The 24,018-nt window shown below is 39.2% G+C and overlaps 1 protein-coding gene across 4 annotated transcripts in view; it reads left to right on the top strand.

The window, feature by feature from the left end:
* Positions 1-24,018, top strand: part of Fryl (FRY like transcription coactivator) — a 269,494-nt gene that overhangs the window by 152,163 nt on the left and 93,313 nt on the right. For all 4 annotated transcript variants that reach the window (XM_029565713.1, XM_029565714.1, XM_029565711.1 and 1 more), the window contains exons 7-15: positions 236-332; positions 10,915-10,994; positions 11,643-11,723; positions 14,263-14,431; positions 14,844-14,936; positions 15,997-16,095; positions 17,160-17,261; positions 21,833-21,936; positions 22,214-22,322. In XM_029565713.1, coding sequence (XP_029421573.1) covers positions 236-332; positions 10,915-10,994; positions 11,643-11,723; positions 14,263-14,431; positions 14,844-14,936; positions 15,997-16,095; positions 17,160-17,261; positions 21,833-21,936; positions 22,214-22,322 — 934 coding nt within the window. The remainder of the gene's footprint in view (positions 1-235; positions 333-10,914; positions 10,995-11,642; positions 11,724-14,262; positions 14,432-14,843; positions 14,937-15,996; positions 16,096-17,159; positions 17,262-21,832; positions 21,937-22,213; positions 22,323-24,018) is intronic.

Genomic DNA, 24,018 nt, shown 5'->3' with positions numbered 1-24,018 from the left:
TATTAATTCATCTAGATTCAGTTGACTTCTAATAGATGGAATAGTGAAGTTATGTATAAACACCCAATGTCTTATAAAACAACATGCCACACGTATTCTTAAAGCAAAGTCCTCACCCCGGTGGCTATAGCACACCACATGGATACAGTGGGAACACAGAAGCAACACGAGCCACTGACCAGCCGTTCTGAGAGCTGAGTCTCACTACAGTTCTAATTTTGGGTTCTTGTTTCAGGGATGAGCAGCAGCGTGAAAGAGATTATCTGCTGGAACGGCGGGACTTAGCAGTAGACTTCATTTTTTGCTTGGTTTTAGTTGAAGTCCTAAAGCAGGTAGGTCCCTTTGTGTCTGCAAAGCCCACACAGCACTCTGCTCCTAAGGCCTTCATGTATCTTTTTCTTTGTTTAAGATGCTACGTCTAAAATTCTGGCCCACTCAGTAGCAATCAGGTGCCTTGGGCTTTCCTGCCCAATACCTGTCTGTACTCCATCTTTTCACCCTCTTATGCCATCCAAGAAATGAAATCCTGTTAGCAAGAAGGAACTGAGTAGAAATTGTGTTAAATATGGGCTTTTAGCTCTAAATACTGTCTGCCTGTCATTCAGCTACTTAATCCCTTTTTACTTCTACTTAATTTCTCTTCCTGAGCCTGCTAGCCTGCTAGCCGGCATTCCAACATACAATGATTGTGCAGTTATATTTGAGGAATGGGTGTGATTTGATAAAGGTTAGACTGAATTGTCAAGTGCAAGTATTTTCATATAAGTGATCTAAGTTCTGTGTTTCACACTGTGAGCTGATTTGGGGCACTGCACTGAGCAAATGTGCAGTAGATAATAAAGATATAAATAATGTCAGATACATCATCCAATGAAAATTAATACAAGTATATTTACAAATACCTGGATGAATTTGAAAGTTGTGTTTTTACTTTGAGTTTGTAGTCTTTAAGAAGTTGTACATCACCGAAGGATTGTCTGTGTATTTCTAGCCTATAGATAGGGGGAAAAGTTAGGACAAAAACATCATGTGTGGTGGGTGTGGTGAGGCACACCTTTAAGCCCAGCACTTAGGTAGCAGAGAAAGGCAGGTGGATATATGTCAGATCAAGGCTAGCCTAGTCTATATAGTTAGTTCCTGGCCAGCTGGGGCTACAGGGAGACCTTGTCTCAGAAAACAAAGAAACAAACATCACATTTTGCATAGGATGTGTTTGGATAGGAATTTCATTCTTGTTACATAGAATGGCATATAATACAATAAATAGCAAGTGTGAAATCTGAAAGTAATTTGTAGTCTCTTTTGGTTTACTTAAAAACGTACTTGGATTATAGAATCGTTTATACTTTGCTTTTGTTTTTTTAACTTTTTTAAAAAATTTATTTTTATTTTATGTTTTTGAGTGTTATGCCTGTACATATTTGAGTGCACCCATGTCATGCAGTACCCATGGAAGATAGAAGAGGGTATTGGGTTCTTTGGAACTGGAGTTACAGACAGTTGTTAGCTGCCAAGTGGGTGCTGGGAACTGAACCTGGGTCTTTTGCAACAGTAGCCAGCGCTCTTAACTGCAGATCCAACTCTCTAGCTTTTGTTTTCACCGTGGATGTGAAGTGACAGTTAATTGGTAACCTGAAATCTGCAAATAAATATACTTATTAAGGAGCTAGAGAGATGGCTCTGCTCTTGCAGAGGATCTGGGTTCGATTCCTAGCATCCACATGGCAGCTACGAACTGTCCTTAATTCCAGTTCCAGGGGAATCTGAAGCCCTCTTCTGACCTCCGCGGCATTGCACGACATGGATACACTCACATACATGCAGGCAATACACTCATACACATAAAATAAAAATAATAAATAAATATTTTTAAAAATACTTGTAAATATGTGGAAGAGGCAAACGAGTTTGATGTAGCTAAGGCTTGTGCTTGCTGGACTAGGCTGCAGCCTGGATAAAATACCCACTTCCTGTACACTCCTGATGCCCTGCCTCATCTGTCCCACAGCAAGTTAAAGTAAAAATCGCTTTAATGTATACCTTTTTTAGTAAATATAGGAAATAGATTTTGTTTGGGACTTGTGCTAACAGACCAAATTTGATTTCTGTGACTTCAGAGTGTAGGCAGGATGCTAAGATGCTAAGGTCAAAGTAACTAGGTAGGGAAGGAATGCTTGGGAGGGGAAGTGGCCCTGGACCTTGAGTGGACTTAGCCGTCATCCCCTATCGTGACTGCTACCCTCTCTTCTGTGCTAAATGCAGGTCCTGTGATCCGTGTGCACTGTGCACACTGTGTATAATGCACCATCTGCCCTCCCTTGAGCACACATTTCAGTGAATGAGCATGTACGTCTCTTCTCTTACTGAAATATGAACTAGTTCTTAGTTTCTTCCTTCGGCCTGAGAAATCGCAGCCTCCCTACCCAGACATTGAGCCCCTCTGTGATCCCGCCTCACTCTTTTTTCTCCTTTGCATCTCTTTTTACTAAGAAGTGTTCCCTTCACTGCACTGGCTGCATAGCTCAATGCATAGGAACCTGTGAGGGTGTCTTCACACACCCCTCCCCCCATTCTTTCTCTACCACTTCTGATAGTTCCTTGGTTCTCCTGCTGTCTCATGCTTAACTCTTCTGATGCAGGAGACTATCAGGATGTAGGGACAGAACTGTTCAGTTTTTTCCAGTAGGCTCATTTTTCAAGTTCACTGCACAAAACTTGCTGACTCATGGCTCGCAGGGACTCAGGGCTTGAAGCAGAAATGTGCTGGCTCTGATAGTGATTCTCTGTTTGTGTTGCCACATTGTTCCTCCCAGCAGTACCCCCTCCATCCTTTACTGTTACCTCTACCTTACTACGATGTCCTCAGAAAAGTGTTATCACCATGGACATAGGTACACTTTTTCTAAAATTCTTTATAGGGACTCTCCCCCATAAAAAGGCTAGTTTTTTTTTTTTTTTTAGAAGTGTAGTTATTTTTATTATATATATGGGACTTTTACCTGTGTGTATGAAAGTGACCCACATGCATGCAGTGCCTGTGAAGCCAGAAGAGGGCATGGGAGCCCCTGGAACTGGAGCTATAGGTGGTTGAGAACTGCCTCATGGGAGCTGAGAACTGAACCCTGGTCCTTTGCAAGAACTATAAATGTTCTTAACTCCTGAGGCATCTCTCCAGCCCCTAAAAAATTTTTTTATTTAGTTTCTCTAAAACTAATAAAATTATAGAAAATGAAATAAAAATCAATACAGGTTTCCGAAATATGACAAACTTAACTCAATTATCTTTTGTCAAAATGATGTAGAGTTTAATAGATACAAAGAGTAATCTATTTAATATGTCTTGAATTTACTAGGAATTTTTGCTTTTGTCTTGTGTAATATGCCCATATTAAAATGTGATTATGTTATGTCATAATGATGTGGACAGTGTTCAGGGTATTGAAGTATTGATACAAGAGGGTTTGGTATTGAAGAAGAGTAACTATTCTTTGTGGCTTAGTTCTTGACCTTATAGTATAAATGATGTGTTCCTGGATAACTTGTTGTATGTTCAATAATAATACTCATGTTTTGAACTTCTCCATGCTTGGAAGATTCTGTATTCTCTGTGCCAGCTGACCATTATGATGCTGGGAGGTAACCAGTGCACATACTAAGATCTTAGCTGTCTGTCTTACTTGCTGTGTAACACAGGCTAAGTTGTTATCCACTAGCTCTTTCATCCTGTATAAAAAGATGGACATAGGGGACTGGAGAGATGGCTCAGTGTTTAAGAGCACTGACTGCTTTTACAGAGGACCTGGGTTTGATTCCCAGCACCCACATGGCAGCAAACAACTGTCTATAACTCCAGTTCTAGGGGATCTGACACTCTTTTCTGACTTCCACGGACATTGCATGACATGGGTGCACCTATTTACATGCAGACATTACACTCAAATGCATGAAATGAAAATAATAAATAAAATATTTTTATTAAAAGATGAACATAGTAAAATTAGGAGAATTGAATTCAACAGTGCCTGGTTTATAGAAGATTCCCAGTCAATATTATCTACTGTTTCCATATCACCTTAGTTCTGGTGATGCTTGTGCTCTAGTTCTTTTGTTTTTACTTTTTTGCTTTTTTAGATGGGATCTCCCTAGTCCCAGCCTCCATGAAACTCACTATGTAGACCAGGCTGGCTTTTATCTTTCAGAAATCTGCCTCTACCTCCTGAGGGCTAGGATTAAAGGCATGCACCACTAAGCCCAGTGTGTTCTTTTTTTAAATTCCTGAGTTCTTTTAATAATAAAAATTAAAGTATTGTTTTTTATAAAATCAGTGATATGAAATGTGGTGAATATGGCCAATGTCTTTTCAAATTAAAGTGTTAAGCATAAATTAATATTTTAAAAATGAGTTCAGTTGGCCTGGAGAGATGGCTCTGTGGTTAAGATCACTGGCTGTTCTTGCAGAGGATCTGGCTATGTTTCCCAACATCTACACTGTGGCTCACAACCACCTGCAACACCAGTTCTAGGGGATCCCATGCCCTCTTCTGGCCTCTGTGGGCATTGCATGTATGTGTTGCACTTAAATACCTTTGAGCAAAACACTCATGCATATACAATTTTTTAAAAATAATTTTAAAGGGTTCATTTAAATGTGGAATTAAATATCACTATTCACCATGGGAACAAAATTAACTCAAGATAAAAGCTATTTCTTATTCAGGGATAAGCAGCCTTCAGCCTCTTGTTCTTTGCTGAGAGTTGAGAGGTATTAATCTATGGGTATATAACAACAAGGCATTAGATATCAGTTTAATCTGGATTTACTTAGCAGAATAGTTACATTAGGCTTTCTCCCATGGCCTGTGGCTATGTAGCCTCAGGTTCCTAAACCTGATAGCAATGTCAGGTATGAGCTCCATCCTATAAAGGGAACCTTAAGTGCAATGAGAAAGGAGTTGGTTTCTCTTATAATACCCGTGCTACTATTGCACCAGTGGGCTGTCTCCCAAGGCTCAAGGATTATTGCAGAAGAGTGGGTAGAAAGATTGTAAGAACCAGAGGAGGTGGATGACTACAAGGAAACAGTCTGCCAGACAGCTGGTCGGTTACTCATATGAATTTACAGCAATGCTGACAACATGGACAAGTCTCCTGTAAATTCAAACCAGACAAAACCCCAACATAGACATGGGGAAGTGTGTAAGAAACCTCAGCTCTACCTGATGAACTATTGGCAACTGATGACTACTGGGAAGGGGTGATTCAGTCTTGTTTAAGGATGAGACTCTTGGTATGTTGACCAGGCTCAAAAGCTATTTCTTTTTAAAAGTCAGAAGAGGGGCTGGGTGGATGGTTCAATTGATAAAGTGTCTGCAATTGATAAAGTGTCTGCAGTGTAAGCTCAGATCCCAGCATCCACATCAAAGCTTGGTGTGGTAATGTGCACCTCTCTCTAACTCTGGTGCTAGGTGGCAGGTCCCCAGAGCTCACTGGTTTGCCATTCTAGCTGAATTGATGAACTCCAATTTCAGTGAAGGAGCCTATCTCAAAAAGTAAGAAAATTAGCCAGGCGTGGTAGTGCACACCTTTAATCCCAGCACTCGGGAGGCAGAGGCAGGCGGATCTCTGTGAGTTCAAGGCCAGCCTGGTCTACATAGTGAGTTCCAGGACAGCTGGGGCTACAGGGAAGCCCTGTCTCAAAAAGACCAAAAAAAATAAAAAATAAAAAAAGAGTAAGAGAAGTGATTAAAGAGAATATTATTCTGTTGTCAACCTCTGACCTCCACAGTCACACATGATCAAGCACATTCACACACAAATATACACAATTGTACACAGACCCATGCACCAAACACACATACACGCACGCACACACGCACAAAGATAAAAATAAGAGAACAATCAGAGAAGACACCCTAACATTAAGATCTGGGTTCCACACTCATACATATATGAATAAGTACACATATACACATGTACACAAAAACACATGTTCACACATACAGAGTCAAAAGAACAGAACATGGGAAAGGCCAACTGTAGGCTTCAGTGTTGTTAGCAGGGGCTTTCTACTGCCTGACAGAGCATGCTTTACTGACACACTGACATTTAGGAGCTCTGAAACACTTTGACTTGCATGTTGAATTATATTATATATATTAATTAGTTGTTCATTGATTCTTTGATGCCAACAAGCAGGTTGAGAAGACTTGTCTGTGGAGATGTTTTGTCTGTGGTGCAGATCCTCAGCACTTTCAGATGCACAACAGCATGTTAGATGCTGGTGAGCAGCCCTGAGGAAGGCCCAAGGCATGTGGCTTGTCATGCTGGGGAGGGGGAGATGTGTTTGCTCTGTTGCTGTGTTCCATACCACACATCACTGTGAGGAAACTAATATAGTCAGTTCCCTCAAGAGGGAGCCTTGCTGACTCCCAATATTTCTATCTCAGTCCAACTTCATTATAAAGATGTGCTCAGGAGGTGGCAGCTTGGAGTACACTTTAGGTATCGTCTGCTGCTCACTGGCTCCATCCTTCTTAAATGTTCGAGTAGAAGTGTTGCTTCTCTGCTCCATTTTTTTTTTTAGAATTCAGGTTAACTTGTTTTCACTACTGAAAATATAGAGATGGAGCACTTGTGATAGTGCTCACTGTATAAGTGAAATCCTTAGAGGTGCAGCTTTCCTTACAAAAATTTCGAAGCATTTCTTCTTTCAGTCCTTCCCACGTCTCTCTCTTTTCTGCCTATAGTATGATTAGAACAAAGTTTTCTTTCCTCGTTTATTTTATTGTTTTAAACACAGTTTTGCATTTCAGAAATCTGAGGTGTAGGAAATTCTAGAGAAATGCCAACCCTGAAACTTCTGGGAGTTGGGTTTCCCCTTCTGGTGCATCCTGTTTGAGGCTCAAGTTTGATATTACCTTGTGGCAGATTTCTGCTCTGGTCAGATAATGGGGCTTAGTGGCGTGGCTGACTAGAGATTACAGGACAGGAGCAATGATTCTAGTGATCTCATTGTTACCTTGGGTACTCTGCTAACCTGTTGACCCAATACAGGAAAATTGGGTGAGAGAATACAAGAGCTACACTATACAAGAGTTTGACCTCTTGTCATTCCTCCCCCTTGGCTTTGACTGTAGTGTTTCCATCCTGTATTCTGGTCCCTTCATCTACCCTGTATTTCTAGGAGAAATAGAACTTTAAAACTGGAAAGGATAAGTGATGGACAAGAGAGAATGTCCAGTTGCAGTGCATTCTTTAGGGGCTGGTGAGTATGGGTTTTAACCAGTTGTTTATAGAACAAGCAGAAACACAAGCTTACCTAGCAAATAAAAAGAGAAACTTAGGTTTAAGTAGTGTTGTTGAACACTATCCTCCAAGCATAACAGCCATCATTTTCATTAGAGTAGCTGTGACTGGTTATGTCAAGAGATCCTCAGGATTTGGTGTGTTGTTGACATTCCCCCACAGAAGGAAGGGTTTGGGAGGGTCAATGAAGCCTCACCTGAGATTCCAGCTATGCCCTCTGGGACCTCCTAGTCAGTTGTATGCAATTCTGCCTCACTTTCCCTGGCCTTGTTGTTCTAGAAGGTGCTAGAATACATAGAGGATGGAAAGTTAATGGAAGGGAGGATGCCATCCACGCAGCTCTGGGAAAGTTGTCATCCATGCTGGGTGAGACATCCAAGTGCTGTGGCTGCTTTCAGATCAATGACATTCCTGTAAGCAACCCCTCAGTCATGTTCTATAAGCAAGCCCAATAGACTCATTGGCTCCCCACATCGGGCTTTGGTGGACTCAGACTTCGATTGCTGTTGATGTTGATGCTCTCTGTAAGGATGAAGTACACGTTTGGTTTTGTTTTCCCAGGGAAAGGATTCCCTCAACAGTTAGCCTGGTCCAGTCTATAGTCTTTCTTTGACATTATTATAATGGAGAAAAAAATTTTTTTTAAAGATTTAATTAGAATTTACATACAATACATTGGACTTTTTGTGTGGTTCTAAGGGATGCTTAGTGGATACTATTTAGTTTCTTTTAAAAAAATGAATTTATTTATTTGGTAACTTTTGTATTGAATTTTTGTGTATTTCACACAGAACATCTTAATCATCTTTGGTATCCCTTCCCCCATTGACACCCTCCCATAGCCCTCCCCCAACTGAAATTCATGCATTCTGTCATTTGTGTTAAGGCCTATGATGTCAAGTTTGTGTCCCTAGATGTCCCTTAGTGCAAATTAATCCACTGAGGTCTAGTCAGCCTATCTAGAGTCCCTCCATTTAGGAAGGTCAGCTCTTCCTCACCCAGCAGTAATCAGCTGCCAATACTTCTTTGACTAAGATGGGTACCTGATGCCCATTTCCACAGGTCTGTGCTGGGTTTTTATCCGTTTGAGTTTGCATGGGTCTTCTTCATGCTGACACCATTGCTGTAGGTTCATATGAGAAGAGTTCCAGGAGCCTGTAGGACTCTGTTTCCATATGGTCCTGCACCTCCTCCCTGGCTCTTACAGTCTTTCTGCCCCCTCTTCTGAGTGGTCCCTGAGCCTTTGGTGGGTGGAGTTTAATACAGGGATCTTGTCCATGGACCCACACTCTGCAGACTCTTATTCTCTACACTTTGACCATTTGTGACCTTCTATATTCTGGTCCTCTGTTGCATGAGGTAGCTTCATTGATGAGAGTTGAGAGATTAGTGTTCCTTTACCCCTTATTCTATGTTCTGTGAGCCTTAGGTGTAGAGTTTCCATCGTAGATGTGCCACTTAGGTTTGGGCAATTCACAGACAGTCTCTGTGTATAACCAGTTACAAAACTCTGTAATGATCTCCGTCTGTTGCAAAAGAAGCTTCTTTGATGAGTGGTGACTGGGATATTTATCTGTAAATATAAAGAGTGTTTTGTCTGCACTACATTCATGCAGTCCCCACGGAGGCTAGAAGAAGGCACTGGATCCCCTGGAACTGGAGTTATGGACAGTTGTTAGCTGCCATGTAGGTGCTGGGAATCGAACCCGGGTCCTCTGCAAGAGCAGTCAGTGCTCTTACTCCTGTTTTACATCCTGACCCCACAGTGCAGGGAGTTCTAATCACAGTGTTTTCATGTTGAATGTTAGGTCCAGGACTTTGGGAAAGTCTTTCTGATCCTCCTCTGCTCATAGGGAACAGCTGGGTCAAGAGGAAGCCAGACCTTATGATCTTGGATTGCAGTCATGCCAGCCATATCCATATGCCACCTTCTGCCAGGGACTGAGTTTTGAGAGTCGTGCCAATGTCTCTGCAGTGCAGTGCCAACTTGGTCACCTCACTGTGAATAACTGGAATGAACAATTACTGATTTTCTTGGATTTATCATCTTCTTCAGTTTAATTGTGGCTGCTATTATCTGATGTCTCTTATAATCACTTTTATTTCACTAGTTCCTGATCATTTTTCAGGGCTTACATCACTTGCCTCTTGATAGGACTCCTGATTCTCCTTCCTAAGAAATAAATGATCATTTTTTAATCCTCCATCAGGCCCTTGGAAAGCATTTTAACTATTTCTGAGTAATTATAATTCTCTACTTTTTCCAAGTCTAGTATGTAGCTTTCTGGTTTTACTTAATATCTCTATCACAAGTTCACCTTAGTGATAAATTCTGACATATGTGTATTATAAAACTTTTTAGGAAAATGTGAAACGCCTCTGGTTCTCTCTGTTTGATGTTTGTTCATTGGACCCCAGGTCTCTGGAACTGGATTAAGTCATGATTATTGGTGTCTTTGTGGTTGTCTGTGCTTGTTGGTTTTAAACATATGTTTACTTATGAGACCTCTGCCTGAGTCTCTTTGCCAACTGTAGTTTAAACCTAATTGCATGAATTTTTAGTTCACCCCCTTGCCTGCCTCCTCCCTTACCATTCTCCTCATTTTTATAATATTTTCTGAACTTTGAAAATATTTTGTACATGTTTGAATAATAGAAAGTTTTTCCGGATTTTGAACTTTCCTATGAAATGGAGTCATACTGTTTTTATCACCACCCAGTACTTATTTTTCCCCTCAGAATTGTATTAACCAAGGTCAGTCCATGAAACGTAGCCGTGGTTATTTTCTTACTTGAGAAAAGTGGAAAAGTTTTTTGCTCTACTGTCTTAGATTTAATGACTGGGGACTTACAAATTAAAGTGACAAAAGAGAGATTGACAAATAAAAGGGTTCACTATATATGGAGGTTTTGATAGGAAAGACACGAGGAAAGGAGTTTACACCTAAAAGTTCATATTCCATTCTGATAATGAGTAATAAACTATAGAGAAGTGGCAGCACAGACAAAAGGGATTTTGGAATTCTAAGGGTGGCAGGTTATTGGAAGGTAAATACATAGGAGGAAATTAATGTAAATTAACAGTTATTTCGTAAGACTTTTATTTATACAGACCCGTCTCTGTATAGACTTCCTGTCTCCAGCTGTAATGATTAGTCTCTTCCTGGTTTAGAAGAACTTCATACCTAGTTCAGAGTAAAATCCTTCAGAAAGCAAAATCCATATTCTGGCTGTAGACAGAAAGGAAGAGAGAGCTTTATATCTGCTGTTTCTCATCTGCCTTGAGCTCAAAATAATCCGTACCTCATGATGGCACTTGTGGGTGGCATGCTGGGATGCCTTCATTGGATTACATGCTATGTGGAAAGTGCTGTTCACCTACACCAGTCTCACTTACTTACATTGTCTTTATGACTTGCTGTTGTCAGGTTAATGGCTTCCCATCAAATAGGTGTAAAATAATAGCTTCTGAATTCTCATTTTTATTAGTAGTAAAATGTTTGCTGCCTTGGGAATCGATTATTGATTTAATTTAAATAATGAGAATATTTATAAAGGTCTAATAAGTTACTAAGATCTTCCTGATGTGATATTTTTCTTTAAATTTAGATTCCTGTTCATCCTGTGCCTGACCCCTTGGTTCATGAAGTTCTAAACCTAGCTTTTAAGCACTTTAAACATAAGGAAGGGTAAGTATTAGCTTGGGATTGTTGCTTTTTTCCACAGTCTGGGTTCATACTATTTAAAATTGAATTCTTTCTCCACCATCACTTTTTCAGGTGTCTTAAGGTGGCTGTGCAGCCTAGATAGGCCTTGAATTTTTGGTCATTTTGCCTTGGCCTCCCAAGTGCTGGAATTGTAGGCACGTGTGCCACCATGCCTGGTGCTCTACTTTGAATTCTTGAGTTCAAGGAACTGTCTTCCTATTTCTTTTGAATCTTTCCTGTGTATAGGGAAGATTTTGTAAAAATAATTCTTAGCACTATGGATTCCTAAGAGCCAGAAGGTCAAATTTCATGGCAAATTAAATGTAGACAGAAGAAAGTTCATGTGGTTTTTACCCTAGCAGTAAGTATTCAGCATGATCTTACAAAATGCTGATAAGGAATTTTGTGATTGATTTTTGTTTGTTTATTTTAGACAAGGTCTTACTCTATGGCCCAGGCTGCTCTGGAACTCACTGTGTTTCCCAGGCTAGCCTTAGACTGGTGGTGGTGATCCTCCTGGGTTCTGGGATTACAAGTATCAAACCCCTTGCCTGGCTTCCCAATAAGGAATTTTAAATGTACCAAAGAAGAACATTTAATGAAAACCTGTTCGTTCTGTCATTATTTTAGATATTCAGGAACCAACACGGGGAACGTGCATGTCATTGCAGATTTGTATGCAGAGGTGATAGGAGTTCTTGCCCAATCAAAGTAAGTTTTATGAACCATTGCTATCGATTTGCTTTGGAATGATTCTTCCTGATACAGCAGGCACTAATAGTTTCAGACCCCCATTTTTTGTCCCTGAATTGTTCTAAGGCTGCAGTTTTTCTGACTGTATTCCTTAGAGATTCCTGAGCAACTTCCATTACTCAACTACACAACTTGAGTTCATTTATTTGGAGTTTTTTGTTTTTTTTTAATATAAATATTTGAATCAAGGGGCTGGAGAGATGGCTCAGTGGTTAAGAGCACTGACTGCTCTTGTGGAAGATCTGGGTTCAATTTCTGGTGCCCACATGGAGGATATGAACCATCCTTAACTCCAGTTCCAAGGGAATCTGATGCCCTCTCCTGACCTCTCTCCCCGGCATTGCATGACACGGTGCACTCACATACATGCAGGCAATACACTCATATACATAAAATAAAAATAATAAATATTTTTTTAAAACTCCAAATCAAATCAGAAATTGACCAGACTCATGAGGACAGTACCTTAGTCCCTAATTTTAACAAATCTAGGAGAAGTATTTTTTAAAATTGTTCATTTAGAACTCTATACAGGGCTGATAATTACTTTTATTACTTTCTAGTTGAATGCTTTTATTTCTGAGCTTGCAATGAAGTGAATTCTAATCATCTTGTTTTAATACAAAACAGTTTTCAGTAGCTGGGAAAGATCCCAAGGAAGGAAAGGAAAGAGAAAATAAAAGATGCTCAGATTGTTCCATTGAAAGTGTTATTCATTAGGAGGCACACTCAGTTGTCTGTACTGAACCATCAGTCCTGTAGCCAATAAAATATCTTTCATATCTGTGGTTGCTCCAAAAACTGGACGAGTTTTGCTTTGCTTTTGTTGCTAGTGGGAAATAATGTTAGAAGAATAGTATAGTTCATATTCACCTGGGTGCATTTTAAAATCTTTGATCCTAATATCACCATACAACAATCCTTGTAAACTCTTAAGAGGACAAGTATAATTATCATTAATGTTCAACAGTTAGCATTTTCATATTAAGTAACGTACATACATGCAGGCAATACATGCATACACATAAAATAAAAATAATAATAAAAAAGATGTAGACAATACCATAATATCTCATTTATACTTAGCCAATAATGAGTACCCAACGCAGGCAAATGAACACAAACTCATAGGTATATGCAGTGACATGTTTTCTTTTCAACATAGTAACTCACGGATTTAAAAGAAATGAATTTCAATTGCAATAAAAATATCAATCAGAAATTCTAAATAGTACATTAGCAAGTTAGACCAGGAAAGTACTAAGTCATCATAACTAAGTTAACTTATATGCGGTAAGGATGGGGAGTCTCAATGGCCAGGGATTTTATGGTACCAGCCTAACTCATTTAGTTGTAAGCGGAATACACTATAGAAATATTGTGGAGTTTCCACTCAGGGTATGATGAGCCTGGGGAAGATGTGAACGGATCCATACCTCAAGACACAAGCACCCAAAGGGGCAGTTGGCATGTCCCACTACAGATCAGATTGGAGGGAAGGGAGATGGATGCAAGCTGGGGGTGTGTTTGATTCTTGTCTAGATTTTTTTGATTGTAGTGATTTAAATCTTTGATTATTATCAGATTTTTTTTTTTTTTCTTTAAAAAGACAAGGTCTCATTGTGTAGCCTCGACTGACATGGCACTTATAGCCTCAAACTCTCAGGTGGTCCTCCTGCCTCAGCCTCTGATTACAGACTTTCAACATACTTGGTTCCTTTTTGAAATGTAAGCAAAGAAATACCAGTCACACAGTTGTGGTGATTTGAATCCAGGATTGTGCTCACATTTCAAAGCCTTGTGATTCTACTCATAAGGAGACCAGCATCCTTCCTCATGTCTTCTGTTTTTCTGCACACGACATAATTTTAAGTGATAACTGCTACCCTACCATTAATCAGTTTGTCTCTTTGAATTAATTTGTAGTTCATAGTCTGGTCTCTATATGGCTATCATAAGAAACTCTAGGGGCTGGAGAGATGGCTCCGCAGTTAAGAGCACTGACTGCTCTTGCAGAGGACCCGGGTTCAATTTCCAGCACCCACGTGGTGACTAACAACCATCTGTAACTCTAGTTCCGGGGGAATCTGACACCTTCTTCTGATCTCCTCAGGCACTGCACAACACGGGTGCACTCACACACATGCAAACAATACACTCAGACACATAAAATAAAAATAATAAAATATTATTAAAAAGAGAAACTTTAAAAAGAGCCTTAAATTTGGAGACATCTATTTATGTGATGCTTTGTGAGTATATTATTGAATGTTTCTTTATAATTGTTAACAGATAGCAGTGGTGCTGTACTAATGGCATCATAAAACATCCTTTAATTTTTCCCCTAGAAACTCCCAACTAATATCAGATTTAGCACATTTTTCTTTACTGTGCTTCTTCTGGTCATTTTGATGAGGGCAGAGAGAGATCCTCAAAGATCACATGGGAAGTTAATGTTTTTAATTCAAATCAAATCTTGTCTCCCCATCCATTCAAGGTTTCAGGCTGTGAGGAAGAAGTTCGTGACTGAGCTGAAAGAGCTGCGACAAAAGGAGCAGAGTCCTCACGTGGTTCAGAGTGTCATCAGCTTGATAATGGGAATGAAGTTCTTCCGGGTGAAGATGTACCCTGTGGAAGACTTTGAAGCATCATTTCAGTTCATGCAGGTGACAGTCCTTCCCAGTGGGGGCAGGCACAACTAGTCCCACACTGGTGGTACTAGTGCTGTGTGACTCTTGAGAAGCAACTGAAGTGTGTACATACATGAATGCCATTCCTCCTGGTTTTCTTTTATTCTAAGTATAACTAGTCCCAGATACAGATTTGTTCTCTGTTTTGACTTGAAGATAAAAAAGTATTCATAAAAATGATTGTGGCCAGGCATAGTGGGGCATGCCTTTAATACCAGCATTCAGGAGGCAGAGGCAGGAGGATCTCTGTGAGTTCAAAGCCAGCTTGGTTTCCATAGCGAGTTCCACGCCAGCTGGGGCTACAGGGAGACCCTGTCTCAAAAAGGCAAAAAAAAGAAAAAAAATTCTTTAACCTTTTATCAATGAAACTTCCCTTTTTCCCTTCAAGGAATGTGCTCAATATTTCTTAGAAGTGAAAGATAAGGATATAAAACACGCACTTGCTGGTTTATTTGTGGAGATTCTTATCCCTGTAGCTGCTGTAAGTATATATTTTTCATACCATGTGTCATATAAAAATCATGCAAATTATACTTCGTTTCTTCCCTAAAAACTCTTGCAAAGCAGTGAGCCGGGGCCAGAGAAGGGCTGCCTCTTCCCATTTGTGTCCTGCCCCTCAGGGTCACTTTGTTTTGTTGACTGATGTAAGAGTGTTTTGCATTTCATTTCATAGATTCTGTCTATTTTCTGGTTGTTGCAGGTGGTAGGGCAAATCTCACCCTCTTTTTCTTTGGCTAGAGATGGAAATTAATTGCATTTTATTATTCAGAGTTTATTCTACCTAAAATTTGAGTAAAGAAATTTATTTGCTTTTTGAGAAATTAAACTGTTTTGGCTTTCACTTTTAAACATGGAAATCATTGTCCTGTGGCCTGCGTGTTTATATGAATTGGCTGGTATGTTTTGCCCCGCTTCTGGAACATGGAAGGTGGGGTGGCCGAAGAATTGTTTTTCTTTAAAAGTTAGGAAATCAGGCCAGGTGTGTGTGTGTGTGTGTGTGTGTGTGTGTGTGTGTGTGTGTGTGTGTGTTTGTGTGTGTGTATGTGTGTAGTGGGGGTCGGGGGAAAATGTCTCAGACAAGGAATCAGTATGGGCATCTTGAGGCTAGGGACATCAAGGAAGCTGTTTTGGCCAGGCCCATCTCCCAAGGGTAGAGCCATAGGAACCAAGGCTGGAGGAGTTAAGTAGGAGGTTGATGCAATAAGCAGGTAAGTCATGCTGGGTTTCTACTTTTAGGCCACTTCCTTGTAGAGTTTGTCCAAAGGGCCCTCTGGGTACTCCCAAGAGCCAGCTCGCTTATTCTCAATCCACCTGTTCTGTGTTCTGCAGGTCTGCTTGCATTCTCAACCTATTGCCTGCAGGGCAGAGACCAGGGTTACCTTATTGACTTAACACTTGGTCATTTGGCACACAAGACTTTCATGTGAATCTGAGTAAATCATTAACCTCAGACCTTACAGAAGGTTCTTGTGATGCTATAAGAACTCATATGGTTTGCCAGTGGTAACCGTTTCTCTCTGTTTGCCTTACCTCTTTTCTAGGCTGTTAAAAATGAAGTCAATGTCCCCTGTTTGAAGAATTTTGTGGAGATGCTATATCAGACTACTTTTGAACTGAGCTCCAGGAAGAAGCATTCATTGGTACTGAGCAGTATTTCAAACCTGTGTGTGCTTCATTGAGAGTTTTAGCAATTGATTATGAATCCTGCAGAGATTTAAGAGAAATGCAAAATCTGAATTTGTGAAATACCCAGAGTACAAGACAGGGAGCAAACTTTGCATATGTATTTTCTCCTGTTCTATTTTAGTTGTTATATTCTTTGTTTTACTGAGTACACTGCAAGATACCTCAGCCAAATAGTAATTAGAGCCTGCCCAGTATTCTAGTCTTAATTTTATTACCTCTGTATTTGATAGCTTCTTCACACTTTCTTTTAAATGTTGACCTATCTTGACAGGCACTTTGAATTCTATAATATATTATGGGGAATATTGAATGTAGCTTTATATTAAACTGCAACTTCTTTTATTTTACACCATAATAAATTGCTTTCTAAAGCCTGATAGTTATCGCTTCTGTTCAGAAATCAAAGGCATTTTTTTCTACTTACCCTATCCACCTAAAAAATGACTTTTCTGTAGTTTTGAAGAAATTTGGAGAATTGGACAAATATTGACCACCATCTACACTAGAGATAACATAATAAGTACTGATTGTGCTAGACACTGAGCTAAATGCTTTACATTCTTTGTCTTAAGCATCCCATCAGAATGGCACATTTGGAACTATCATTCCCCACTTGACATGTTTGGAAAATATAGCACTTAACAGAGCCCTTACAGTTGCTTGGCCCCTATAGTTTTATGCTTAGCCATAAACAGCTGAAACTTGAATGCCAGCCTCCCCTTGGGTCTGCCAGAAGCTCTGTAGTGGATGAGGGATGAAATGGAGAAGTGAGAGCTGTTTGCCCTCAGGATGTGGTGGCTTAAGGAATTGATCTCTTAGAATATGCACCTTTGTTATTCATTGTTCATCTGTGAAATTACATTTTTTAAATTTGAACATGGGAACGCTGCAAAAAGGAGTCTTTAGGGTTTTTGTTTGTTTGTTTGTTTTCCCTCTAAGAGAATAAATGAAGCAATCATTTACAAGTCCTGTGCTTTCCTGTGAAAAATGTTAATTCTCTTTTCCCTATCTCTCACAGGCATTGTATCCACTAATTACCTGTCTTTTATGTGTCAGTCAGAAACAGTTTTTTTTAAATAACTGGCATATTTTCCTACAAAACTGCTTGTCACATTTAAAGGTAAGACACAGTTACATTCCTTGCCTGTGGATACTAACCGTGATGTGTTCGTTTATATATATATACATTAAATAGTAAACAGTAAAACTCTCAGTACTCTTGGTACATTTGAGTAATAGTTTTGTGATCATTTTCTTTTATGTACTGCGCTTCTTCTAAAGGGAATAATGTATAGAAATCAATATACCTTTGTCTGAAAATCTTAGTTGGTATCAATGCAAAATCACGTATTTTCGAGGATCATTGCCCAGATCCTCTTACGTACGCTGATATTTATTTATAAATAAATTTATCAAACATTATGAACTATTAATTTCACAAAATCTACTAGCTACTTATTTTGTCTTTTGTTTTAAGAAAATTCAGTAATGTTTGCTTGAGTCCAAGTAATATGAAAAAATTTGGATAATAAACTGTCACTAAAAACCTCCTGACTGTAAGTATGCTCAGCTAAATCTGAATGTGGGTACTGGATCCACACAGATGAACATGCTCCTGAAACTGTTGTGACTTGAATGAAGGGATACTTGTTACTAACACCATCTGGCATCTTTGTCCATGCTCCTCCTATCTTAGTGTTGACGACACAGCTTCGAGAGTCTGTAGAATGACTGGCTTTTTTTCCCAGGATGCTTTGCTAGCTGGATCCTCTTTTCCTCTTTGGCTAGGAATACGGTTCATGGCTGACAGTGAAGGTGTGACCATGGCTCAGCTGCATGTCGTGTGAACGCTTCTTTGCTATACAGTTCTATGAGTCTGTTCAAATATTTGCTTACATGCTAGAGAAACATAACCAACAGGACCTTTCCCTTCCTGTTACTTGTCTAAGTTAGATTGGAGACTGAAAACCTGATTTTTGACAAAACTCAAACCAAGGCACAGAGAGGGCAAATGATGGTGTCTGGTCATGTGACTCATTGGAGTACTATAAACAGCAGGAGTCCTTCACTCCGAAGAAATAATCCATTGTATATAATCTTCAATATAGTTTTTATGATTTTATGTATTATATTCAAATCGGCATTGATTTCTTAGTAAGGTATGTGGAATATGTAAGCCTTTGAAAACTATTTTTGTCTATTTTTCTCCTAGATATACATAGGTACTATTCACATTTGGATAAGAATTGCTGTATCCTCTTTGATTTAATCATGAAAATTTCCAGGACTAGATCAAGCTAATTAAGTTCTTTCTGTCTTACAACCATGAAAGATATGTTGTCGGTTTTTTGTGTTGTACTTGTTTTTCCTTATTGTCAGTTCACATAAACATAGGCACCAAAAGGAAGTGCACCATTTTCTGAGTAGCGGGATTGATTATTTATTTATTTATTTATGGTAGTTCCAATGAAAGATTTTAAAGACATGCTTTTAAGTGTTTCTGGAAGTGCTGTTTCATGACATTCTGTGCTTGTTGGAATTTTTTTATATATACGTTTCCACCTAACATATTTGCAATACTTTCTCAGTACCTTAACTTTTTTTTTCCCTTTTGTCTTGAGGCTTTCATTTAAAATGCTGTTTTCTTTGAACCCTTACCTCCTATTTAATATTTCTGGCATATTGTTCATTTATTAATGGCTGTCTCAATCTGCCAGGCTAAAGGAGATAAGAGCCACTTAGCATGAATATTTGGATTATAATTGTCTTGGCCCATTAATTCTTAACTTACATTAAGGCTCTATTCAGCAGAAATTGTATGACTTGTCTCTCATTGATTAAGCTCTCAATAATGTGGCTGTTCTGCAGTTGATGGGAAGAGTTTTGAATATTCGAGAAAACATGCTAGTTATTGGTTATAACAGTTATTTTTTATTTATTGGAAAAATTGTTCTAAAATAAAGCTTTGCCTCATCAACTACTTTACTTGATTCAAGTAATGTCTTGATTAAAAACAACCACCTAAGATAGAGTTTCATTTGTTACTATCAATCCTTCCTAGGACTGATTTTTACTGATATTTACTAGATGCTAGATTGATTTGTAATTTTCATGGTAGCTGAGAGTGAAAGAAGATGTCAAGGTACCAGTAAGTGATAAAGATAGCTTCGTATCCAGACTCATCCAGTTTTATAGTGCTTGCTCCTTCTGGCCCAACATACAGTCCTTGAATGTGCTAAAAGGAATGTAGCTATGCTAAGGAATTTAAGAAAATATTTTGGCTGTTGTTCTGGGATATTAAGGCATTATGCTCTGGAGTCACAGCAGTAAGCATGAAGGATTTCCTAGGCACTTAGAGAATTTTTTAAAAAATTATACCAGGCTGTGGAGATGGCTTAGCACGTAAAGCGCTTGCAGACTGAGGACCAGACTTCAGATTGCTTGCCAGAACCCAAGTAAGTGTTGGTTGGGTGTGGCAGCCAGCCTGTAAGTCAAGCCACTCAGAAAGTGGAGACAGGCTCCCTAGAGCTAAATGGCTAGTTAGACTAGACTAAATGGCAAGCTCCGGGTTCACCTGAGAGAGTCTACTACAGTGAATAACATGGAAAGCAATCAAGGAAGAACCCATGTCAGCCTCAGGCCCCTACACACTCACGCATGCATGCATGTACAAATGTACCTGCACTCAGATTTGGGCCTCCACACACGAAACACATATACATACCCTGCACACAGACATATGCAAAAAAATTTAAAGAAATTACCATAGCAAAGTTTAATTTTGGTGACCATGAAAGATGGCCTTTACTGTTATATTTCATCATGTATAAAAGAATGTCACTATTTCCACTGAACAGTTAATTTTTAAAATTTTTGTCTTAATCAGAATTCGATAGTTTCTGTTCCTATGTCTTTAATCAAATTAAGTTCTCATATGAAAAATAATTTAAAGTTTCTGATGAGGAGTAGAGTAGATATCATAGAAAAATAACATGGCAATTTACCCTCAGTAGTTTGTTTCATTTAATATCATTTGAACATAAGCTGTAGGCATTAGGCAGTTAAACATTTTTGTTTCTCCTAAGTTGAGTGTCATAGGTGTGTTCTAGGATGCCCACACTTTGGGATTGTTTTTTCCTTAATGTTCTGGCCACTGTCTTGGAAATTTCAAATTTCTTCTAAATAGAGACCTTGGTGAGGAGCTGTCTTGTTTTGTGCTTATTTTCATCTAACATGCATGTGCTGCATCTCATGTTTATGTTTGCTGTCTCACATTGCTTTATTTAGATGCCATCTAACAACAGTATCAGAAAACAAATAGAAACACTTCAGGTGAGTTGTGTTGACGTCACAAAGTAAAGTATTGCTTTATTCCTTTAAGGGTGGCTTTATTTTTCCTTTGCCCATCGTTGCATGTCTGATGTATTTATTTCAACCTGCTTTTACTGTGTGTGAAAGAGAGTAGCCCACAGGGGCGCCACCTTCAGAAGCTCGCTGTCACTGTATTCCCAGGAAGATGTAGAGGTGGAGGCTATGCTGGAGGCTGTACTTCACCCAAGTGTACAATTTTGACCGTTGTGTTTAATTTATATGTTCTACCTTCTATATAGAAATGTTTAAAAATTATTCTGGTGAAATGAAGGAGACATTAGCTTGGATTTTTTAAAATGGTTTTGATGAATGGACTTTTAAATATTTTATCCTATTGATTTAGGTTTTTTAGCAAAGCAGTTTTCAAGCTCACATTAGAAAAAAGGGAATAAACACATTAAAGTAGTTGCTGCAAAGATCATATTTGACTGATATGCCAAAACCTTGCTGGAGCTTAATGTCCTTGGACTTAACAATCTGATTATTCAGATTTGTGTAGAATTTTAACTGGAGAATTACACATCTTTGTTTAAGGCTTATATCAATGTAGGATATTTTTATTATCTTGTCATATACAGCAACTTTAATTCCTCCCTCCCTTTCTCCCTTTTCCCTCCTTCCCTTTGTATGTGAGACAAGAGTCTCACTTGAGGCTCAGGCTGGTCTGGAATGTGCAGTGATCCTCCTATGAGTTAAACTCATTATATAGTTTAATTTGAATTTTTCTTGACATATATATAAAAGCCAATTCTTTAAAGAATATTTTAGTTTTTTACACTACTTTTAGGTTCACAACAAGATTGAAAGGAGGGTACACAGATTTTCATTAACCCCCGCATCTGCACCCATTTGTTAGAGCTGAGCAGCTGCCATTGACAGACGCATCACATCAGTATAAATTATATGAGGGTTCACTTGTGGTGCTCCGCTTCCTGTGGGTTTCCACACATATATGATGATATAGCCAGCATTCTAGTGCCCTTCAGAATTTTTACAGCACCCTAAAAAAGTACTCTATACTCTCTCCCTAGCTTCCAGATCCCTTGTTGATACCATATTAATGATATTTGGAATTTAAGTGATAGAAAGTTATGTTTTGTTGAAGACATTATTACAAAAAAGTTTTGTTGTTAGGTTAGTAACAGGCATGAATTACATGTAACTTCAGTTAAAAGCTACCCGAAGGGAAGTATTTGAGGTTTGGGGTAACTGTGCGTTTCGGGCTCTCTGTTATCAACAGAGAATGTGTTTGATGCTTACTTACAATGCTTACAAATGTTTTTAATAAGTTCATCTTTATTTTCTTTTGTCTTTAAACAGAATAAAGATCCTAAAATGTCTCGAGTTGCACTGGAATCTCTGTATAGACTATTGTGGGTTTATGTAATTAGGATAAAATGTGAAAGCAACACTGTAACTCAAAGGTGAGTGCTTTTATCTTTGGACACATTTAACATGAAATCTTGGTAGCCATGAGGACGCCGCTCAGAGGCAAAGCATATGCCAAGCATGTGCAGGACCCTGAGCCCTACTCCTGGTTCTAAAATAAATAAATAAAACCTATTTGTGCCATACCAATGGGATTTTAATGAAGTGTCCTGGGGAGGAATCTGAATTCTCTGGACATAGGAACAGGAGGAACTCTCCACACGGTGGGCTATTACTACAGTCTCATGGTGACTGAGTCTTTTCTGCCTGCAGCCGTCTGATGAGCATCGTGTCGGCACTTTTCCCAAAAGGCTCTCGAAGTGTGGTCCCCCGTGACACCCCTCTCAATATATTTGTGAAGATCATCCAGTTCATTGCTCAGGTGGGTACTTTACCTCACTTTCTTCGTATAGACTGTCAGGGCATCTATTGTAATCAATTGGAGTTCTAAATTGTTCACAGGTCTAGAAACATGTTAACAAAACATGAATATTGAAGAGTGAAAAATAGGTATGCTTAATATGTTTAAAACAGCCAGGCGTGGTGGCGAATGCCTTTAATCTCAGCATTCAGGAGGCAGATCCAGGTAGATCTTGGAGATCGAGGCCAACCTTGTCTATATAGTGAGTTCCAGGTCAACTGGGGCTACAGGAAGACCCTGTCTCAGCACACCGCCCTTCAAAAAGAAAAGTTTAAAAAATACAGGATGCTCATAATTTGGCGGGGCTAAAATAAGTTTAAATCGTTGGTCCACCCATTTTGGGAAGAAAAGTTGCTGCACAGTTGTACACATATTTAATTAAAGGAGGGTTGTGAAGCATCTCCTTAACCATAGGTTTTTTTCGTGTGTGTGTGTGTGTGTGTATGATGTGTATAAGTGGATCAGCATGTCAGGCTTGCATTGTCACAGGGAAAGTGTCTTTACCTGCTAGCCATCTCACCAGCCCTGTTCACCTTATATTTTGAGACAGGATGACTCTTGTACCTGAAGCTCACTGATTGGCTATACTGGCAGACCATCAAGCCCTAGGATGCTACTATTTCTGCCTTATAGCAATGGGATTACAAGCACATGCCAATAGTGACTTTTCAAATTTTTTAAAATTAATTTTTATTTTGTGTTTTACATTTTGCCTGCCTGTCTGTAAATGCACCATGTGCATTAAGTGCCTGCAGAGGCCAGAAGAGGTGTCAGATCCCCTGAAACTGGTGTTACAGATGGTTGTTAGCCACAGTGTGGGTGCTGGGAGTGAACCCTGATCCTCTGCAGGAATAGACAGTGCTTTTAGCTGCTGAGCCATCTCTCCAGCCCCCATATAGTGACTTTCTGCATGGGTGCTGGGGATCTGAACTCAGGTCCTCATGCTTACACACCAAATACTTTACTTACTGAGCATCTCCCAAGCTTATAATGTAGGTTCTTATGTACATACACTATTGTAGTTTGTTATACTCAAAAGGATCCTGTAAGGAAGAGAGAGAACTCACCAAATCACTTGTAGGACTGAAGAAATCAGTTCTAAACTGAGTGATGGAGAAAAGTGCAATGTTAAGCTGTCGGGGTTGCTGCCGAGGTCCAGCTGAATGGTTGTGAGACGAGGATGCTGCAGGATCGTTCTGCGCTTTCCGTGACTCTACTGCTGAAACATAAGCCTTCCTCCCCAGTGTTGATCTCTTTTCTCCTCCTCCTGTGCCCTGTCTGTGCTGATTACACTACTTGACAGGGTTTGCATCACTTGAAGCAGTCTGGGAAAATAGAATTTTAGCTTTCTAACCTCTGCAGTAAAAGAAAATTTATTAGAGGGGAATAAAGCGGTTTCGTTGACTTTCACTTTTAGAACAGCCTATTGAAATAGAAGTCCCTTCTCATACCAGGGAAGCACTGACCCCAGGATATTCATTGTCTTCCTTCTGAACTGAAACTAAGCACTTTAGATGATCCACAATCACAAATTATTTTTAGCAGTGAAAGAAAAAAGGAATATTTAACTAAAATGAATACATTTCAATTGTCAGAGCACAGAAGAAATGGTAATTTACTGAGTGTGATGGTGGAAAAGATTAATGAAGCAAATTGT

Source organism: Nannospalax galili, unplaced genomic scaffold (assembly GCF_000622305.1).
Source record: "Nannospalax galili isolate Female #2095 unplaced genomic scaffold, S.galili_v1.0 scaffold318, whole genome shotgun sequence".
Classification (NCBI taxonomy): Eukaryota; Metazoa; Chordata; class Mammalia; order Rodentia; family Spalacidae; genus Nannospalax; species Nannospalax galili.
Note: the sequence above shows the minus strand (reverse complement) of the source record. Positions and strands in the feature narration are given on the sequence as shown.